Source organism: Pipistrellus hanaki (genome assembly GCF_964339955.1).
Source record: "Pipistrellus hanaki genome assembly, chromosome: 11".
Lineage (NCBI taxonomy): Eukaryota > Metazoa > Chordata > Mammalia > Chiroptera > Vespertilionidae > Pipistrellus > Pipistrellus hanaki.
In genome coordinates, this window is record NC_140513.1 from 52112209 (window position 1) to 52132701 (window position 20493).

At 36.9% G+C, this 20493-nt stretch overlaps 1 protein-coding gene across 2 annotated transcripts in view; it reads left to right on the forward strand.

The window, feature by feature from the left end:
* The window catches only part of CCDC171 (coiled-coil domain containing 171), a 223331-nt gene that overhangs the window by 79289 nt on the left and 123549 nt on the right, over positions 1-20493 (forward strand). For both annotated transcript variants that reach the window (XM_084898221.1, XM_084898222.1), the window contains 3 exons: positions 49-237; positions 12572-13076; positions 13821-13937. In XM_084898221.1, coding sequence (XP_084754347.1) covers positions 49-237; positions 12572-13076; positions 13821-13937 — 811 coding nt within the window. The remainder of the gene's footprint in view (positions 1-48; positions 238-12571; positions 13077-13820; positions 13938-20493) is intronic.

Consider the following 20493-nt stretch of genomic DNA (forward strand, 5'->3'; position numbering starts at 1 on the left):
AAATGGTTTGTCAGCATAGCTTTTTCTCCGATGCACTTCCCCATTTAGATAAGTCACCTGGAGTATATCTGTAAAAACAAGTCTGATACGATGAGAGAGCTTCAGCAGACCCAAGAGGACACCTTCAACAAAGTGGCTGAGCAGATCAAGGCCCAGGAGGGCTGCTGGCAGAAGCAGAAGAAGGAGCTGGAGCTGCAGTACTCGGAGCTCCTCCTGGAGGTGCAGAAGAGGGCACAGGTATGCAGCTTCCACAGGGTGTTATTCAGATGCCATTGTCAAGTCAGTTAAAACCTCCTGATTGCCACATAAACTTGGTGGGCACAAGTGATACATATGATCACGCCAACATAAATGGATGGAGATATATATATATATATATATATATATATATATATATATATATATATATATCTTGTATGTGCATGAATACTAAGAATTGTCTATCACTGAACTATGGAAGTAGATTGGTTTCTGGTTAAAGTATCTCAGAATACATTGATCAATTGATTGCTAAAATTGTATTGCCTTCATTTACTTTTAAAATAAAAGGTTAAGAGATTTGGTAAAATATTTTCAATTTCAATGTAGGTATTTTTTTAAATCCAGTTTACTCCACTTATAGGGGTTCCTATGTGAACCATCATTTTAATTCTTTTGGGGTTGAAATTTGTTATACCTTCTAACATTGTATAAGAATTACAGTTGTAGACCCTGTAGCAATATAATTGACTGTGAGATGTATTATGTCTTCTATGTTGGATTCCATTGAGAGTAGAAGCTATGAGTAGTTAATCATATTTTTTCTTACACAAATTTTTGTCAACTTAATTTATTATTGTTTACTGTCATTCCTGCCCAATCAGGAATAAAATATGGTAGTGTATATATTTTTTTTCATATTGAATTTAATAATGGGTCCCTTTTTCTCAAGATAAGAGACTTAGGAATCAGAAGGTTATATATTCTTCCCATGCTAAGAGCCTTATGTGCACTTATACCCTTTTCTGTGAATTTGAATGAATTAATACACTCTCTTCAAGTAGCCATTTTTTCATTGTATGAAGGGTGCCTTGTGATATGCCCTGCATTTTCTACTACTGAAATAAAAATCCTAAACAATTTATTATTTTTAGAAGTAGCATTGACATACAGTGAAGTGAACAAATCTTTCATGTACAATTTGATGTTTTGATCAATGCAAACACCATGTAAACATCACTCTACTTAACACTTAAAACATTGTCATTACCCTAGAAAGTTCTCAGACCCACACCATTTGTTCAAGACTTTCCTTTCCTCTTTGAATAGCTTCTTCCCTTTGTGAAAAAAACAATTGACATCAGTTTGTTGTCCATTTTCACAGAACAGTAGGTCCTTGGGTTATGCTGGAGATCTGTTCCTATGGCATGACTTAACATGTTTTTGCCGTAGGTTGGAACCCACCTACATGAGCACCTGTGTTACTCACATGGAGCACATACACAGCAGTAATGAAGTGAAACAGTAAAAATATTTTAAAAGAAAGATAACAATTCCTGACCTTTACTTGTGGTAAATAAATAATAAAAAACACAATGCACATATGTACATACGTCACAATGATGGAACTTTTTAAAAAAAAATAAATAAATGGGAGATGGTGACGTAACCATGAAACAATGTACATTGAGACTGATATAACCTGAGGACTGCTTGTACTGCCTTTTCCAGAATGTCATATGAATGGAATTATACAGCATGTAGCCATTTGTGTCTCATTTTTTTCACTTAGAAAAAATGTATTTGGGATTCATTACTGTCCTTATGTTTACCAGTAGTTTGTTCTTTTTTTTTTTTTTTTATTAATATGCATTTTATTGATTTTTTTTTTTTTTTTTTTTTTTTACAGAGAGGAAGGGAGAGGAATGGAGAGTTAGAACATCGGATGAGAGAGAAACATTGATCAGCTGCCTCCTGCACATCCCCTACTGGGAATGTGCCTGCAACCAAGGTACATGCCCTTGACCAGGATCGAACCTGGGACCCTTCAGTCTACAGGCCGACGTGTTATCCACTGAACCAAACCAGTTAGGGCAGTTTGTCCTTTTTTTATTGCTGACTGATAATCCATTGTATGGATGTACCATGTTTGTTTATCTAGATACTTGCTGATGGGCCTTTAGGCTGTTTATTTTTTGGCATTTATAACTTAATTTATGCACTGGAGGGGTGGTCCCTCAGCCCTGCCTGCCCACTCTCAGGGGCTGGAGGTGACCCCTCTATCAGGGGAAGGCGATGCCCCAATCACACCTCTGCTGCTGCCACTGCCGGCAGTGCAAGCCTCAGCTGGCCTTGGTTTCCTGAGCCTCGGGCGGCCCCGGGCATCTGGGCAGCTGCCATCTGAGGCTTTACTGTGCCTTGGGCCAGCCCTAAGTGGCTGGGGGGCTAAGGGGACTGGGAGACTCTGGAGATAGGCACATGGAGTGGCCTGGCCTTCCGGGGGAGGGCCTGGCCTTGCTGCATGCCTGCCACCCCGGCAGGGCTGACAGGCCTGGGCGCTGCCATCTTGTGGCTGTGGGAGCCGCTATCTTTGAGGGCAGGGCAGTCAATTAGCATATTCCCTTCTTATTAGCTGTGGGTGCCACCATCTTTGTGATGGCATGAGGCTCAATTAGCATATTTCCTCTTTATTAGATAGGATGCTTTAAATATTCATGGATAGATTTTTGTGTGATCATAAGTTTTCATTTCTCTTGGATGAGTACTTGGGAGTTGATTTCTGGGTTACAAGGTAAGTGTATATTTAACTTTATATGAAACTACAGGCCAGTTGCTCCAGGAGGTGCTCCTGCCTCCTGCTGTGCGAGGAAGCACCCTGCAGGGGATTGGGACCTGTGCCTGACCTTTGTAGCGCCGGCCGCTGCATTGTGTCTGCTGGGGTGGGCGCAGGTGCTCCTGTGTGTTGTGTCTCCACTCTGGCCCGCTCCCAGCTCCAGCCTCTCTGCGGCCTCTGGGGCTGGGGGCGGCACCCAGTCCCCTCCCGCCCATCTGCACGCGCAGCTCCTCCTGAGCAGTCATAATACAGCCTTCTCCTGAGCATTTATGATAATTAGCATATTATATAATTTTATATATATATATATTATATATATATATATATATATATATATATATATATATATATATATATATATATATATATATATATAATTATTACATTGTTTTTCAAAGTGGCAGTGCCATTTTGTATTCTCACAAGTAATGTAAAAGAGTTCTAGTTGCCTTGCCTTTGTGCCAGTATGCGGTATCATCACTTTTCTTTTTCTTTTTAGCCAAATAGGTGTGTAGTGGCATGTCATTGTGGTTTTAATTTACATTTTTTTTCTAGTGAATAATAATACTGAACATTTTTTCATGTGTTTACTTTCCATCTGTATATCTTATTTGGTGAGTTATCTAGTCATATATTTTGTTCAGTTTTAATTGGGTTGCTTGTAACCTGGGCATGTGTTTTTGACTGGAATCGAACCTGGGCCCTTTAGTCTACAGGCTGACACTCTGTCCACTGAGACAAACCAGCAAGGGCATTCTCACATTCTCTTAAGAGTACATTTGTACAGAAAATATTGAAAATTTTTATAAAGTCTTATCAATTTTTATGGGTGTACTTTTGGTGTTGTATCTAATTCTGTTTAATATATAGTCATTAGGATTTCTCCTATTTTTTTCTTCTAGATGTGTTATAATTTAAGTTTTACATATTTCCTTATGTTCTATTTTGAGTTAATTTTTATAAAGGTGTGAGGTATGGGTTAATGTACATTTTTTTTGCATGTGGATGCATTCTAATAATTTTTGTTGAAAAGACTATCCTTCGTTATTTGTACCTTTGTAAAAAAAAATCAATTTTATATTTGTGTAAGTATATTTCTGGGCTTTCTCATTTGTTCCACTTATTTATCTGTTATTTTTTCAACATGACACTGATGTGATTACTGTAACTTTTTAGTAAGTCTTAAAATTAGGTCATGTGAGTCTTCCAGCTTCATTTTCTATCAGTTTTTGAAATCACTTCTTTTATTCTGAATCTTCAGGAGAGCATAGCAATTTACTTTCTAAAGTAAGGGAGTCAGTCATCGCAGTTGCTAATGTTATAAGAGAAGCTCACACTGAAGGCTTTTCTCTGAAGAATGTGTTATACCCTAGGTTTTGATCCTTGGGTATGCAAAAGTATCATTTTCATTATTCCTAAAAGTTCATTAATATATATTTGCATACAACTTATATTACTTATGTACATATTTGAATTTTCTTAAAATGTAATTGAATATACAGCAGCAATTTAATTGAAATTTATATTTGGCAAACTGCTGTTATAATGTATATTACAGGCCCTATAAATTTTGTTTTTGGAAAGTTTGTAATGATGAATTCTATATTTCCACTCTTTCCCCCAAAGCTATAATGCAAATAACAATACTTTAATTTTATAGTACTTATGCATTTTCAAAAATTATGTTAATGAGGTCATGAGGGGGAAAAACTGCAGTTTTTGCATAGGATGGTGGGTTGTAGAGGATGTTTGGTGTCAGATGAACATAGCCATTAATAGAGACCATCTGCTGGGAAACATGACTTATCTACAGAGCCCTGTGTTTAATGGTTGGTATTGTAAAGACTTGGTAAGTAAAAGGCAGCTAGTTAAAGAAAAACCAGGTTTTGAATGTGAATTTCTTTTATCTGAAAAAAACATAGTAGAGTTATTTGCAAGACGTTTGAATGTGTAAGCTTTAAACCAATTAGTGGGAATGCTATTAGATAAATGAAACTTGTAGAATAGGAAGTTTGGTTTTAGCATTACAGCATTTAGTTTGCAGCATTAGGTAAAATGTGCTAGCCACATGGTTGGGTAATTCTTGAATTTAAATACTTTTGGAGCCCATCCTGTAAATGTATCTGAAGCACCTGGGCTCAGTGCCACATTCCAGTCCATGTACTAAGTTTGCTTGTGTAGTCCTTGTATATAGTATGTTCTTATTTCTTTTCTACCTGAAAAAGACAAAATTGCAGGAACATGAACTTCCTTTCTAGAAATAAAGATTTTTCACTATAAGTTTAATATCATTAAGCCTTAATGTAATCCTTATTGTAAACATTTTAGTATGACATTTTTGTTAAATGAGTCTAGATTGGAGAACAAAAATCAAAGAAATTGATATTCATTATAATATGCTGCATTTCCCCCCTCTTATATCATGATATTAAGAGTAGTTTCCCAAGAAATCTGGGTTAGTTTTAAAACTGTTATTAGATGTTGAAACTTTTAATTGAAATCCAAAACTATCCAGGGGTAATGCAGCTTGTTTTTATTGTTGGAGGTGGTAGTTATACATGCCTTCTTGAAATAATTCACAGGAGTTAGACATAATCCTGCACACCATATTTTCATGGACTATGAGTTAGTGTGGGTGAACACCTCTAATGAAATACTGGAAAGTCCTCTGACTACTTTTTATATAATTGCTTTAAGATTAAAAATATATTTTTATTGATTTCAGAGAGGAAGGGAGTGGGAGAGAGATAAAAAAAAATCAATGATGAAAAAAAATCATTGTTCAGCTGCCTGCAACCTGGGTATGTTCCCTGACCGGGAATTGAACTCTGACCTCCGGGTTCATAGGTCAACACTCAACCACTGAGCCACACCAGCCAGCCTAGAAATTGTTTGTTTTTAAAATAATGTTATTTGTTAAATTTTCATAATGTTGGGTGTTTTTTTTTTCTTCAATGCTCTTGCATACTTTGCATGCCTTCTCTGGTGGAGTCACACAACAACCCCATGAGTAGGCCATTTACACATCCTTTCTATTTTACAAAAGTGGAAACTAAGATTCAGAGAACTGATACCATGTACTAACTTAATTTTTAAGTTAAGTAAATAATTATTTGAATAGCAAGGAAATTCTAGGGACAGGATTAGAATGGAGATAACAGATATAAACTGTTTAGTACTTTGATTGGCATTTAGAAATTGCAAAGTGAATATTATATGTCCTTAATATTTTATCTTCATCCTTATCTTTCAGTCCTTATACAACACTTTTTAAGAAACATATGCTGTTTTTCTATATAAAGTGATATCTGAAAATAGGTCTAGTGACAACTTAGTTTCATATTTCTTGAAAAAGTGATTCTTAATTAATAATTAAACATGATAATGTATAAAAAAGCTAACCAGAGCCATATTGCCAGCCATGCATAATAGTAGTTCCTTTATCTCTTACATCTCTCAGACTTCCTCCCTTCCCCCACCCCGAGATACTGAATTTTTAGTATACTTTATTATAAAATTACCACTATAGGTAAGAATATTAAAACAACTTTTACATAATATAGTCAGTATTAATAAATACTTTACATGTTATATACCAGATACATAGGACAGTGTATTTCATGTTGTGGTACTAATTAAGAGTTATAATACTTAGTTTTTCCCTCAATGAGTGTCCAATTTAGTTGGGGGAAGTATTTAATAAATGAGAAACATTAAATAATATAAGGTTTATCATAAGGCTGTATATACTTACTTGCTAAAAGAATGATATAAACTTAGAAGAGGAGGTGGTCGAAGTTTAAAGACTCCTTCATAGAGGAGACTTTCTGCTGTGATTTGAAAACCCAGCAGAAAGGGAGACACAGAAGTTAGAGGTAATGCTTCTTTCCAGCTGTCTGAGGTAGTGTCTGTTAACCAACAAATCAAGCATCTTGGCTTTACAAAGAGCTTTTTGTAATTGTGCCTTACAAACAAAAGAGTAAACACAGGCACAAACATTTTTGTGTATGTACTATTTTTGACATTCTAAATTTAACAAAATAAAGATAGTGTTTTCAAGTTAAGTAAATAATCATTATGGGTTTAGAGTATATGTGTATACTAGTGGCCTGGTGCATGAAATTGTGCACATTAAAAGAGGATTAGAGGAAATATTTTAATATTGCTATTTGCCCTTTCTCTATAATAACAGTGTCAGAGATGAAATAAAATTAGTATGGGGACACACGCAGGCAGCTTCATGTTAGCGCTGGGCAGGGATGCACACAGGAAGTGTCATGTTAGCACTGGGCAGAGATGCACACAGTCAGTGCCATGTCCCTGGCCAGGGACACATGCAGGCAACATCACATCAGCACTGGGTGGGGACGCACGCAGGCAGTGTCATGTCAGCGCTGGGAAGACCTCTGCGCACCTCTGCTAGGGGCCACCCCCAGGCCGAGACATGCGGAGGCTCTACGGGTGATGGCAGTCCCTGCCCACCTGCTCCTGCTGTGCATGCCACCTGCTGAATTGTTGTTATGTGATGGTATTCCAGCCAATTTGCATATTCCTCTATTATTAGTATAGATACTAGATAATGGAACTGGTAGGTCCTATGGTAGAATGAACTTTAAAAAAATATATATTTTATTGATTTTTTTTTTATAGAGAAGAAGAGAGAGGGATAGAAAGAAACATCGATGAGAGAGAATCATTGATCAGCTACCTCTTGCACAACCCCCACGGGGGATGTGCCCGCAACCAAGGTACATGCCCCTGACTGGAATCGAACCTGGGACCCTTCAGTCTGCAGGCCAACGCTCTATTCACTGAGCCAAACCAGTTTCGGCTAGAATGAACTTTTTGAGGAACTGCCAAACAGTTTCCAAAATCAGCTGACACCATTTGCATTCCCACTAGCAATTTTTGAGGATCCCAATTTCCCCCCAAAATGTGCTTTAACAGAGAAACATTTATATCATAGGAAAAGCAGATGAATTTATGGTTATTATGTTTTAAAATATTTCCATGGTATACAAAGACAAGATATATAACTTATAAAAATAAGACATTTTAAAGGAGGTCCTTTCATGTCTATGTGTCATTGAATAACCAGTTTGCAATTTGTCTTTTTGCCAATATAAAGAATAGAAGCTCAGCAAGCTGAGTGATAACAAGAGTTTTACTCCCTAGGGAAGTGTCTAATTTCTGGCTCAAAGTTTCAAAGTTCATGGAGTGCTATAAGCCAGTAAGGCATCTGTCAAAGCTCGTATACTTCAGGAAGTAAGCATGTGATTCATTAGGGAAAGAAGCTGTCCTCTCCTCCATTTTTGTCACAGAATAAAAAAAAAGCTTGTGAAATTATAAAGTATTTTTAAAAAATACATATTTTTATTGATTTCAGAGGGGAATGGAAAGAGATAGAAACATCAATGATGAGAAAGAATCATTGATTCGCTGCCTACTGCATGTCCCGCACTGGGAATGGAGCCTGCAACCTGGGCGTGTTCCCTCTCTGACCGGGAATCAAACCATGACCTCCTGGTTCATAGATCGATGCTCAACTACTGAGCCACACAAGTTGGGCATTATAAAGTCTTTTTGATATGACAGAGATCTGCCTAAAGGATATCCATTCTATATTTTCAGTTAATTTTTTTTTATTTTGCAAAATTATGACTTTGGGGGGAATTTTGAAATATTATTTTTTGAAATTAAACCCAGTAAGGAAGATTTCAGTACAAGAATGCTTTTGTCTCATATGAAGGTGATGTTCCTTATGTTTGCTTAAAAAATATTAGCCTTTAATCTCCTTGGGTAAAGAGCATAGGGTTTTTTTTTTTAAAGGAAAATTTGCTCTTATAGCTGTTTCTAGCCTTACCATCAAACAAGCTTTGTTCTTCAAGAATAATTCATAGTAAATAATGCAGTGCCTCTGAAGGTCCCTGTGGCCTCTCAGGATTAATTTAAAACAGAATTCTGACATGTTGATAACTTCCAAATTATATTTGGAATCTATATCTCTTTATATTTTTCCTTTTACATTTGTAAAGCTTTTTATTCATTGGTTATTTATTCAGTGGCTTTTATGGGCAAAATAGAGTACTTAGCACCAGGGAACATTTTATAAAGGAATTGTTCATTTGTTCAGTATTTATTAAATGTTTATAGTGTCTATATAGAGCATTGCAGTAAATAATTCCTGGCCTCTAGGAACTCGAACTCTATTGTATTCGAGGGAGAGTGGATGAACACGCACGATATAAGGAAGCAGCAAGGTAGGAATTAAACCTTGAGTAGTTAAGTTCATAGCTGGTCAGATCAGTGCGTGAGTGAGAACGATAGTCAAAGGTGGCATGGAATAGGTAGACCCTGAAATGGTCTCTGGAAAGTGTTAGATTTTGAGTGATGTTAGGGGAATGGAAGGGAAAATGACCTAGGGGTGCTAGAGCCCCCCAATAGGGACTCAAACCATGGCCTTCTGGTTCATATGCCAAAACTCAACCACCTAACCACACTGGCCAGTGATTTTTATTCATTTTTTTAAATTAACCATTTCATCCTAGAACCACCAATTTCTGGATGTCTCTCTAAAATGCTTTTAGCTTTAACCTGATGTTTTGTGGAAGTGGAAGGACACGGTAGAGGAGTTTGTGATTCATCTTGCCCTAAAACTGGTTAATGTTGTTCACAGTGGGCTTACTGTCCTTCAACAATCCATTTAATTTTGACCAACAACCAATGATGTTGAGTATTATTTTGAAATATTTAAAATATCTTGAGGAAATATATCTTTTCACCATTCTTTACTCAACAAAGTAATTTTTGTTGAAAAACCAGTTCTGCCTGATACTTTGAGATCTGTGAATATGTAAATAGGTAGCCACCTGGAACATGACTAGATTCAGTTTTATCTTTACTCTGTAGCTATGACTAGTGTGGCACTTTTACCTCAGATTTTCTAGAATTGTCCTCTAATTGAACTGATGGAATTGATTTGGAGACAATATGGAATTAACCTTTGTAATTCCATTATTCTCATTCCATCCCTACTCTCTGCAACTCTGGCAGTTACCCTGGGCTGTCTATTTTTTAAAAAAATGTTTTTATTGATTTTAGAGAGAGAAAGAGGAAGAAAGGGAGGAGAGAGAGATAGGGAGAAACACGGATTGGTTGCCTCCTGAACGCAACCTAGGTATATGTTCTGACTAGGAATCATCCAGCGACCTTTTGGTGCAAAGATGGCAATCTTTGTGTTTCTGATTCTCCCATCCATTTATCAAAGCATAGAGATTGTTCCAGGATTTTATAGCTTCTCATAGCTTTTTAGGTAAGCTTTAATTTCCTTATCTTAATCATCTGTTATCAACCTACTTAAATTTTCATCCTCTTTTCTTTAGATATACTGAGTTATTTGCACCTCCTCAGAACATAATATCCTGTTTTCTGGCTCTTACTTTTTTACACACTGATCTTCTTGCTTTCTCTAGCTAACTAACATTCAAGTGTCAGTTTTTCCTTTTCTTAAAAGTTGCCTCTCTAAAAAGGGTGTCCCACCTTAGCTGCCAGGCAGTTCAAGAGGCTAGTGCTTCTCAGAGCTTCTTGCTTTGTTCAGCTGCTGCCAGTGGGACACCACTTCCTTTACAGGGTCTTTGTATGGAGGTCTGGGGCACAATCCCAATGACAGAACACTGCCCCCACAGCTTGGCTGTGATTGGAGATGTGGTGAGGGCAAGCCTTTATCTCTCACAGGTATGGCTGGATCAGACTTTTGATAAGAGAATAAATTAAGGGAATTTAGTATAAAGCATTTAAAATAATGTCTAAAATCCATTTTTTCCCCCTGCCCAAGACAAAGGATGGAAGAAGTAGAATCTTTCAGAGAGTGCCTCTTGTGTACTTCCTTCACTCTTTTGCACTCTGAGTGTACCTCTGGGTGTCCTTACTCACTCTACACCTTTGGGCACCTCTCCTCCAGCCTCAGAAGTCGCTTCCTCAGCAGTATACAGTATTTCCACATGTTTGTATTCTTTTGGCTACCGCCCATCAACATTGTCCATGCTAGGCTTTGACACCAGATCTTGCAGAGTAGTCAAGAGTTTGCATGATTTTCTCCAAGCCTTACCACTTTGAGGCCTTCCCGCCAATGTAAGTTTTGGAAATGCCTTTGGTTTTTTAGCTGTTCATGGCTAACGATTGAATCAGACACACGCTCTCTGTGACCCTCTCCCAGAGATCACCGTTACATTTTAGGCAGAGTGCATCCTGAACCAATAATACAGAGAAGTGTTTTCCTAATGCCCACATAAAATGCAGTTAGTGCTTTACTTTGCCATGTAGTATATACAGAGCATGATTTTTCTCCGTCTCTCGTTGACCTCCTTATTCAAGTTGAACCTCTTTGGCCTGCTTTTAAAAAGAAAGAGGTCCATCGTCAAGTCATGGCAGCTCCCCTGCCTAAGAAAAGATCCAGATGGAATCATGGGCTCCCTGTGCCCTGGTCGCTGACTGCGCAGGGAGAGAATCGCTGAAAGGCATTTTCACGTGTTTGAGGGGTCCAGCTGTCCCTCCCAACCCTGGAGCTTTCACACACCAGCTAAAAACAGTCCAAATTTTAAAGCTATTAAAAGGGTTACAAGGACTACATTAAATTATTATAGGGTAGCTATGGCTAGCTTCCTTACTGGTAGAGCACTTTTTTTTTTTTTTTTTTTTTTTAAACAACAACTCCACTCCTACTTGTTCTTTACCATAAGCCTCCAAAAGCCTGTTAATGTCATTTTGTGTAAACTCCCTTTTGTACACCGCTGGCAGTCTGGCATAGCTCTGTCTTAGCACTGTACCGAAATAATTGGTTTACTTGACTGTTTTCCTAGCACATGGAATTTAGTGTGTAATCAATAAATGTTCATTGAATGATAAATGAGTCTGTAAAGGAAATCTGGATGTTATGTTCTAAAATTTATTCTGCCTCAGCACTTCCTTAATGATTAGGCATAAGATTTCATAGAGAGCTGGTTTATTTTTTAGTGATTAAAATACAGAGTCCGCAGTTAAAATTTCTTTGTGTTTCAAATTAAGTTTTAGGATGTAAGTGCCTTTAATTAGGAAAAAAGGATCAGATTGCTGCTGAGGCCCAGCTTATAACTAGCATTTCCTCTCACTATGGGAGCTGTACTTTGTACAGATTTCTGTCTTGGGAAGGTAAGAAAGAAACTAAAGAATAAGATTATGTTCTGAGAGTCAGTTCCTTCTCATCCAGTAAATGGCGGAAAGTCAAGTGCTATTTGTTGTATCATTGATTTAAACCTTTGCTTATTTTTGCAAAAGCAAAGTCTTCATATATATATATATATATATATATATATATATATATATATATGTATAGGAAAGCCTCTATTGACGGTGTAATTTCTATTTAAAAGCAGGAAATAAAAGTTAGTGAGGAATGGAAGAGGAGAAATTATGAGAAATGGGAGATGAGAAATTTTCTTTTTCTAAATATGTGTACATATTCATGTGTACAGGAAATTTATGAATTACTTTTAAATTTATGTGTTCTATTTTATATAAAACTTCTTTGTAAGAGGGTTTAAAAAAATCAATGTGCATATTCAGATCTGTTTGGCCTGCTGTTGCTCTATCATACTATGTATTTGTTGAATATTTTAAAACATGATCTTTTGAAGAAGTGGTTGTCAGCAAAAGTTTTTCTTCCTACTAACAGGAATTAATAAAACACCGGTTTGTTTCATATGATGACTTTTCTCCTTATAGAAATTTCAAGAAATTGCTGAAAAAAATATGGACAAATTGAACCACATTGAGAAGTCACACGAACAGTTGGTTCATGAAAACTCTCGCGTCAAAACTGTGTTATCACAGACCCAAAAGGAACACACATCCTTGCTGGCAGCCTGTGCCCTGATGGCTGGTGCCTTGTACCCTCTCTACAGCCGCTCGTGTGCCTTATCTACACAGAGAGATTTCCTCCAGGATCAGGTCAACACCTTCGAGTTGTTCAAATTGGAAATTAGAACTCTAGCCCAGGCTTTGTCGGCTGTAGACGAAAAGAAGCAAGAGGAAGCCAAGATGAAGAAAAAAACATTCAAAGGATTGATACGTGTATTCCGGAAAGGTGTTATTGCAATTCTGGCAGCAAACAGACTCAAGGTTTTGGGCCAATCGTGCGCTTCTCTTTTTACCTGGATGGAGAGTTTTAAAGACGGCATAGGCATGTTGGTGTGTACAGGAGAGCCCAAAGACAAGCATAAATTTCCAAGTAAGACAATTTGTGCTTTTTGAAATTTGAGTTGAATGTAAGTGACATGCAGTATGAATATGTTTTGCTACTATGCAAAATTATAAAGTCATTTAATGTGTAGTCATGTAACCTAGTCCCATACATATGGACAAATATATTTATGTATAAGCTAGATTTTGATTTTTTGTTATAAACATTACATTATGAAGAAAGTAGCAAATCTGTATAATTTCAACTTTGCCTAGCTTTATTAGATTTGAATACTCTTTTCACAGTAAAGTGAAGAGTTTATACAGCAGTTTTTCAGTTAAGTCAATCCAGAGACTGCCCTACTTAAAATTAATTAACAGTATAATTTATTTTCACTTTCTATGAATTAGTATAAAATGATCAGAGTTAAAAATCTATTGAAGAACTCAATGAAAGGGATACAAATATAAAATTTTCAGCTAACATACTTAGAATGTTTGACTATTCTGAAGAAACAATGATTTCAATTTTAACTTTTGAAAAGCAAGCTATTAAGTAATATAAGTAGAACCAAAGAAAATTTCCTTCTTTCTTTGTTTTGTCAGTTAACAGTCACATATAAATAAAATCAATCAAATCTAATATTTCTTATAGACTTTTCTGCCCCAGGCAAAGTTCTGTCTGCAAGTTTTGATCTATTTCTTAAATGGCTAAACATTGCCATGCATTTTTAACATGCTTTTAATAATTTTTTTGTAGCGTTGCATGATGAATTTTTTTCTATTTTTGTAGAACATCAAAAGGAGCAGTTACGCTGTTTGCAAGCGCTTAGCTGGCTCACCAGTTCTGACCTTCTTGCTGCAATAATCACTTCCATGGCTGAGTTACAGGAAGTCATTAGTAAAACAGGTATGATTCCCTCTTTTATGCCCTCTCAAAATACATTTAACAGAAAATGTCAAAAAATGCTTTATTGTACAAATTCTAATAAACAATTTAGAAAGAAAATATTTTATTCTCATCTTTTTTTTCTCAGGTAAGGGAGATTGTTGAACCTATGTTTATTGAAGTAGAAAATTAGTGCAATTTTTATTATTATTTATTTATTTATTTATTTTTCTTTATTGTTTAAGGTATTACATGTGTGCTTATGCTACCATTGCACACACTCCCCTCCCCTCCCGCTCATGCCATCACCCCCCTGGTGTCTGGTGTCTATGTCCATTGCTTATGCTTATATGCATGCAAACAAGTCCTTTGGTTGATCTCTCCCCTTTACCCCCACTCTCCCTTACCTTCCCTCTGAATTTGACTGTCTAGAATTAGTGTAAATTTTGATGGGTAATTTTGTCTTTATTTATGGTAAAATTAAATGATATTTCTTGGTAAATGTAGCCACTTTATTTTTTTCCCTTTGAGATCTGATTTTTCTATAGAAAGCTCATCATTAGCTTTTTTATTTAAATAATTCTGGTAATATTATTTCAAATGTTTTAGTCTTTTTTTCATTTCTCTTTCTGACTATAAATTTTAGAAGTTTGAGTAATAACTGAATCAGTAGAAAATTTTTCTCTCTCATTTGGTGATGTGTTTCTATTTTTTTCTAATTAATTTTAAAGGAAGTTAATTTGAATAGTCTGTTTCCACCATGTATGGAACCACATATAATTTGTAATTTCCAAAGGTCTAAAATTCACATTTGTTTTTCATGACTAAGATTGCATGATATGTTTGTGTGAAAAATTCAATAAAACTAATTTCTCTATGCTAGAAGAGAAATTAGTCACCTACTGGTTAAACTATGTCATTGGAGTAAGTATTGTCATTTCAGACATGTTAATAGTGCAAATAGTATAATGAACTTGTTAACACTTGCCTGCTTAATTAATGTTATAAGCATTAATGAAATAATAACTTGGGATGTGATTTAAATTTTTAGACAACTTTGTTATGTAAATACAGATCATTTATTGTGATTTCAAATATCTAAACCTAAACATAGGCTCTTGTAGAAGGAAATTTATGATTCAGAGATTATTTTTAGATTGTGGTGATTGATGTTGGTAAGCAATATACTTTTTTAATGTATTGCCTCAACGTATTGGATTTGGAATCTTGAAAGTCTAAATAAATATGTTTTAAGAATGTTGATAATTATAACTTCAAAACAAAACTAATATTCTTGAAAGAAGCTAAAAAATTTTGGATTTATTTTAATAAACATTATTTGTGTTAGTTTTATTTCAGTAGGTATGTGGACACTTAAAAGTAGATTGGATTTTTTAAGTTCTAATCTTATTTTTATATTATTACTTTATTTAATATATTTTTTCCTTATTACTCTAGGAGATAAAAGAAAAATATGTGGCTTGATTTGGCTCTCTAGCAAACATGCGCAGTGGTTATAGAACAAGATAACAATTCATGAACAATGTTAGGCAAAATGTAATGAAGGGTTGGATGGAGCAGTACAGGCTTTAAATGTAAACATCCATGAACAGTGCAGTGCAATGTGGGCATATGAATATTGGGAAGGCTTCGGGGCAGAACTAGTAATTTAATTGGGCCTAAAATGAGAGTAAGTTAGAGAAGAGCGATAGCCTTCAGAAGAAGGGCATAGCTCAAGCAGAGATGCACAAGTGTAAGCACAGAATAGGGAGAAGGAACATTAAAGAGGTGAGAATGGAAATCCATGCCTAGCAGACTTGGCTTATTGATGGTGATTACTAAAGTGTATTTTCTAATAACCATATTGGGGAATTGTTGGAGAAAGTTTGATCATTGACATGGGATCAGACTGTAGAGGTTTTATAAGAGTAGGTAGTGGACCCTGTTAAAATATTGACACAGTGGTTCTTGAGACCCTGATAAAAATATGCAGGTAAGACCTATCAAGTAGGAGATAGACCAAGAGTGGTATCTCTAAGTGTCTGCCAGTCTCCAGGAACAGAAAACGGATATTAAAAAAATTGTTTCTTACTACCCACCTCACCGTGAAAGTAGGGTGTAACATTACTGATAGACACACATGTACCTGTACACATTTTTAGATTAATAATTATTAATTTTCTATTCTGAAATTGCTAAAGTACCCTACAGTGGTGTCAACATAGTGTAGGGTTAACCAGGGATTTTGCCTGACTTTGAATACTGGTTCTGACACCAGCTATGTGATATAGCAAGTTATTTAAATTCTCTGTGCTTCAGCTTCTTTATTAATGGGAATAGTAGTATTACTGATCTCATAGAGTTATATAGAGAAGTAAATTAGTTAATTTGTAAAGTCCTTAAAGTAGTCTTTGTTTACTAGTTTTCTTGCTTTTTTAGTTAAAATATTATTATGATTTATGGAATTAACTGACTAATAAAGAATAATACATTAAAATTTTATTAGATCAAGTGAATACATATAAGTTTATCTTAAAATTTCAAGACAATGTACATATCTCATATAGCTCTAACTTTTTAAAATGTGTTTTATTATAAATTAGTATATAAAGATCATGGAGAAATTTCTTCCTCTGAATATAGTGAAATGGTTGGGAGACATCACAGGTTTGCTTCCTTTGTAACTAATAGAAGACCCCGCTTAGAGAAGCTTAATCATATAGAGTTTTCCCCCCTCTCAAATAATGAAAGTCTGGAGGTAGGTACAAATCCATACTTCCTTTCTGCTCTGCCATTCTTAGCATTTTCATGTTTATACCTCCTAGTTTTAAGCTGGCTACTCTGCTTTCAGGCATCAGGATTGTTTTTGGCAGGAAGAAAAAGGAAAGGACAGAATGTGAAGGCATTCATACATTGCTGGTAGGAATGAAAAATGATATAGCTGCTTTGGAAAAAAGCTTGGCAACTCCTCAGAATGTTAAATCAATATATATCCAAGAGAACTAAAAACATATCCATACAAAAACATATGCATAAATGTTCATTGCAGCATTATGCAAAGTAGCCAAAAAATGAAAATAAACCCAAATGTCCATCAAGTAACAAATGGGTAAATACACAAATGATGAAATATTATGGGGCCATAAAAAGGAATGAAGTACTAATACATGCTACACAGGGATGAACCTTGAAAACATTGCTAAGTGAAAGAAGCCAGTCACAAAAGAACACAGGTACACTTCATTTTATTATGGTTCACTTTATTGTGCTTTGCATTTATTGAGTTTTTTTTTTTTTTACAAATTGCTTGTGGCAACCCTGCCTCAGGCAAGTCTACTGGCATCATTTTCTAACATTTGTTCACTTTTTGTCTTTGTGTCACATTTTGGCAACTCTTGGAATGTTTCAAACTTTTTCATTATTATTATACTAGAGGCCTGGTGAACGAGTTCGTGCATGGGTGGGGTCCAGCTGGCCCACTCCGATGGGGTACCATCGGGCCAGGCCGGCAGTGGGGGAGGGGCAGTGGGCAGTTGGCCAGCTGGCCCCACCACCGATAGGGGTGTTGGGGACCAATTGAGGACTGGGCCGGGGGGGGGGGGGGGAGGGATGGATCAGGGCCCAGATCAAGTTGATTGGCTGCCACAGTTCGCATCATAGCCATTGGTCATTCTGGTCATTCTGCCATTCTGGTCTAGGCTTTTATCTATAATAATAAAAGCATAATATGCTAATTAGACTGGACAGCCAAACATCTTCCAGATGACCTTCTGGATGAAACTGGGGTGGCGAGGACCGAGCCCCTTGCATGAATTTTGTGCATGGGGCCTCTAGGATATATATACAGATTTGTTATGTGATCTGTGATCAGTAATTTTTAATGTTGCCATTGCAATTGTTTTGAGGCTCGACAAACTTCACCCATGTAAGATGGTGGACTTATTTGATGAATGTTGAGAGTGTTCTGATGTTCCACTGAGCAGCCATTCCATCTCTCTCCTTCTTAAGCCTCCCTGTTCCTTGAGACACAATAATATTGAAATTCAGTTAGCTAACCCTACAGTGGCCTCTAAGTGTTCATGTGAAAGGAAGAGTCACACTTCTCTCACTTTAAATCAAAAGCTAGAAATGATTAAGCTAGTGAGGAAGGTATCTCAAAAGCTGAGAGTGCCTGTAAGCTAGACCTCTGTGTCAAACAGCCAAGTTGTGAATGCAAAGGAAAAGTTCCTGAAGGAAATGCAGAGTGTTACTACAGTGAACACGTGAATGATAGAAAGTGAAAGCAGCCATAGTGCTAATATGGAGAAAGTTTTAGTGGTCTGGATAAAAGATAAAACTAGCTGCAACTATCCCTTAAGCCAAAGCCTAATCCAGAGCAAGGCCAACTCTCTCCAATTCTCTGAAGCCCGAGAGAGATGAGGAAGCTGCAGAAGAAAAGTCTGAAGCTTGCAGAGGTGGTTCATGAGGTTTAAAGAAAGAGCCAGCTCATAACATAAACGTTCAAGGTGAAACAGCAGGTGCTGATTTTGAATCTGCAGCAAGCTTCCCAGAAGGTCTAGCTGAGATAGCTAATGTTCATGGCTACACTGAACAACAGATTTTCAATGTAGACAAGACAGCCTTATCCTACTATTGATAAATAAAAGGGTAATATGTAAATCGACTGGACAGCAGAATGACTGGTTGCTATGACACACACTGACTTCCAGGGGGCAGATGCTAAACACAGGAGGTCAGTGTGCCCCCATAGGGGGAGCATTGCTCAGCCAGAAGCCCTGAGCTGAGCTGGCGTGCTCAGCAGTGGTGGGAGCCTCTCCCGTCTCCATGGCAGTGCTAAAGCTGTCTTACTGACAGCTTAGGCCCGTGTGGGGAGTGGGCTTAAGCCATCAGTCGGACATCCCCCAAGAGCTCCCTCACTGTGAGAGGGCACAGACCGGGCTGAGGGACTTTCTCACCCCCTGAGTGCATGAATGTCGTGCTCTGGCCTCTAGTGTTACAATAAGATACCATCTAGGACTCTCATACTAGAGATGAGAAGTCAATGCCTGGCTCTAAAGCTTCAAATGACAAGCTGACTCTCTTGTTAGAGGCTGACGCAGCTGGTGACGAAGTTGAAGCCAGTGCTCACGCACCATCTGAAAATGCTAGGACCCTTAAGAATGATGATAAATCTACTCTGCCTGTGCTCTATAAATGGCACAACAAGGTTTGGATGACAGCACATCTGTTTACAACATGGTTTATTGAATATTTTTAGCCCACTATTGAGATTTGCTGTTTAGAAAAAGAGATTTCTTTCAAAATATTACTGTTCACTGACAATGCAGCTGGTCATTCAAGAGGTCTAGCAGAGTTGTGCAATGAGAATGATGCTGTTTTCATGCCTGCTAACACAACATCCGATCTGCAGCCTCTGGGTTCAAATGGTAATTTCAACGTACAAATCTTATTCAAGAAATACATTCTGTAAGTTATAGATGCCATAGTTAGTGATGCTTCTGATGGGTCTGGGCAGAGTCCATTGAAAACCTTCTGGAAAACATTCACCCTTGTGGTTGCCATTAAGAACATTTATGATTCATGGGAAGAAGTCAGATATCAACATTGACAGGAGTTTGGAAGAAGTTGATTCCAACACTCATGGGTGACTTTGATGATTTCAAGGCTTCAGTGGAGGAAGTAACTGAAGATGTGGTGGAAATAGCAAGAGAACTAGGATTGGAAGTGGAGCCCGAAGATGTGACTGAATTGTTGGTCTCAGGTAAAACTTTCACAGATGAGAGTTACTTCTCATAGATGAGTAAAGAAGGCTGTTTGGGGAGGTGGGATCTAGTCCTGATGCAGATGATGCAATGACAACAAAGGACTTAAAATATTACATAAACCCAGTTGATAAAGCAAAGGCAGAGTTTGAGAGGATTGACTCCAATTTTGAAAGGTCCACAGTTGTTAGAATGCTATCAAACATCATTCCATGCCACAGAGAAACTGTTCATGAACAAAAGAGTCAATCCATGCAGCGCACGTCATTGCTGTCTTATTTTTAAAAACTGCAGCAGCTACTCGAACTTTCTACCACCACCACCCTGATCAGCCAGCAGCCGGGAACACTGAGGCAAGACCCTCCATCAACAAAAAGGTTATGACCCGCTGAAGGCTCAGAGGAAGATTAGCATTTTTAGCAATAAGGTATTTTAAAATTAAAGTGTATACATTGTTTTTCAGGACATAATTCTGTTGCACACTTAATAGACTATAATATAGTGTAAACATGACTTTTATATGCATGAGGATACTAAAAAATGTGTGTGACTAACTTTATTGTGATTTGTGTTTTGTTGCGGTGGTCTGGAACCATTTATAGAGCACAGGCAGAGTAGATTTAGCATAATCCACAATAATCTCCAATGTATTCAGGTATATGAAATTTTAAGATTAGGCAAATCTAGAGTCAGAGTTGATTAATGGTTGCCTGAGGCCCGATAAGTTGTTGGGGGTTATGGGAAATGACTACTATAATAATAGGTACGGTGTTTCTTTTTGGGGTGCCTAAATTATAAAATTACTTGTGATGATG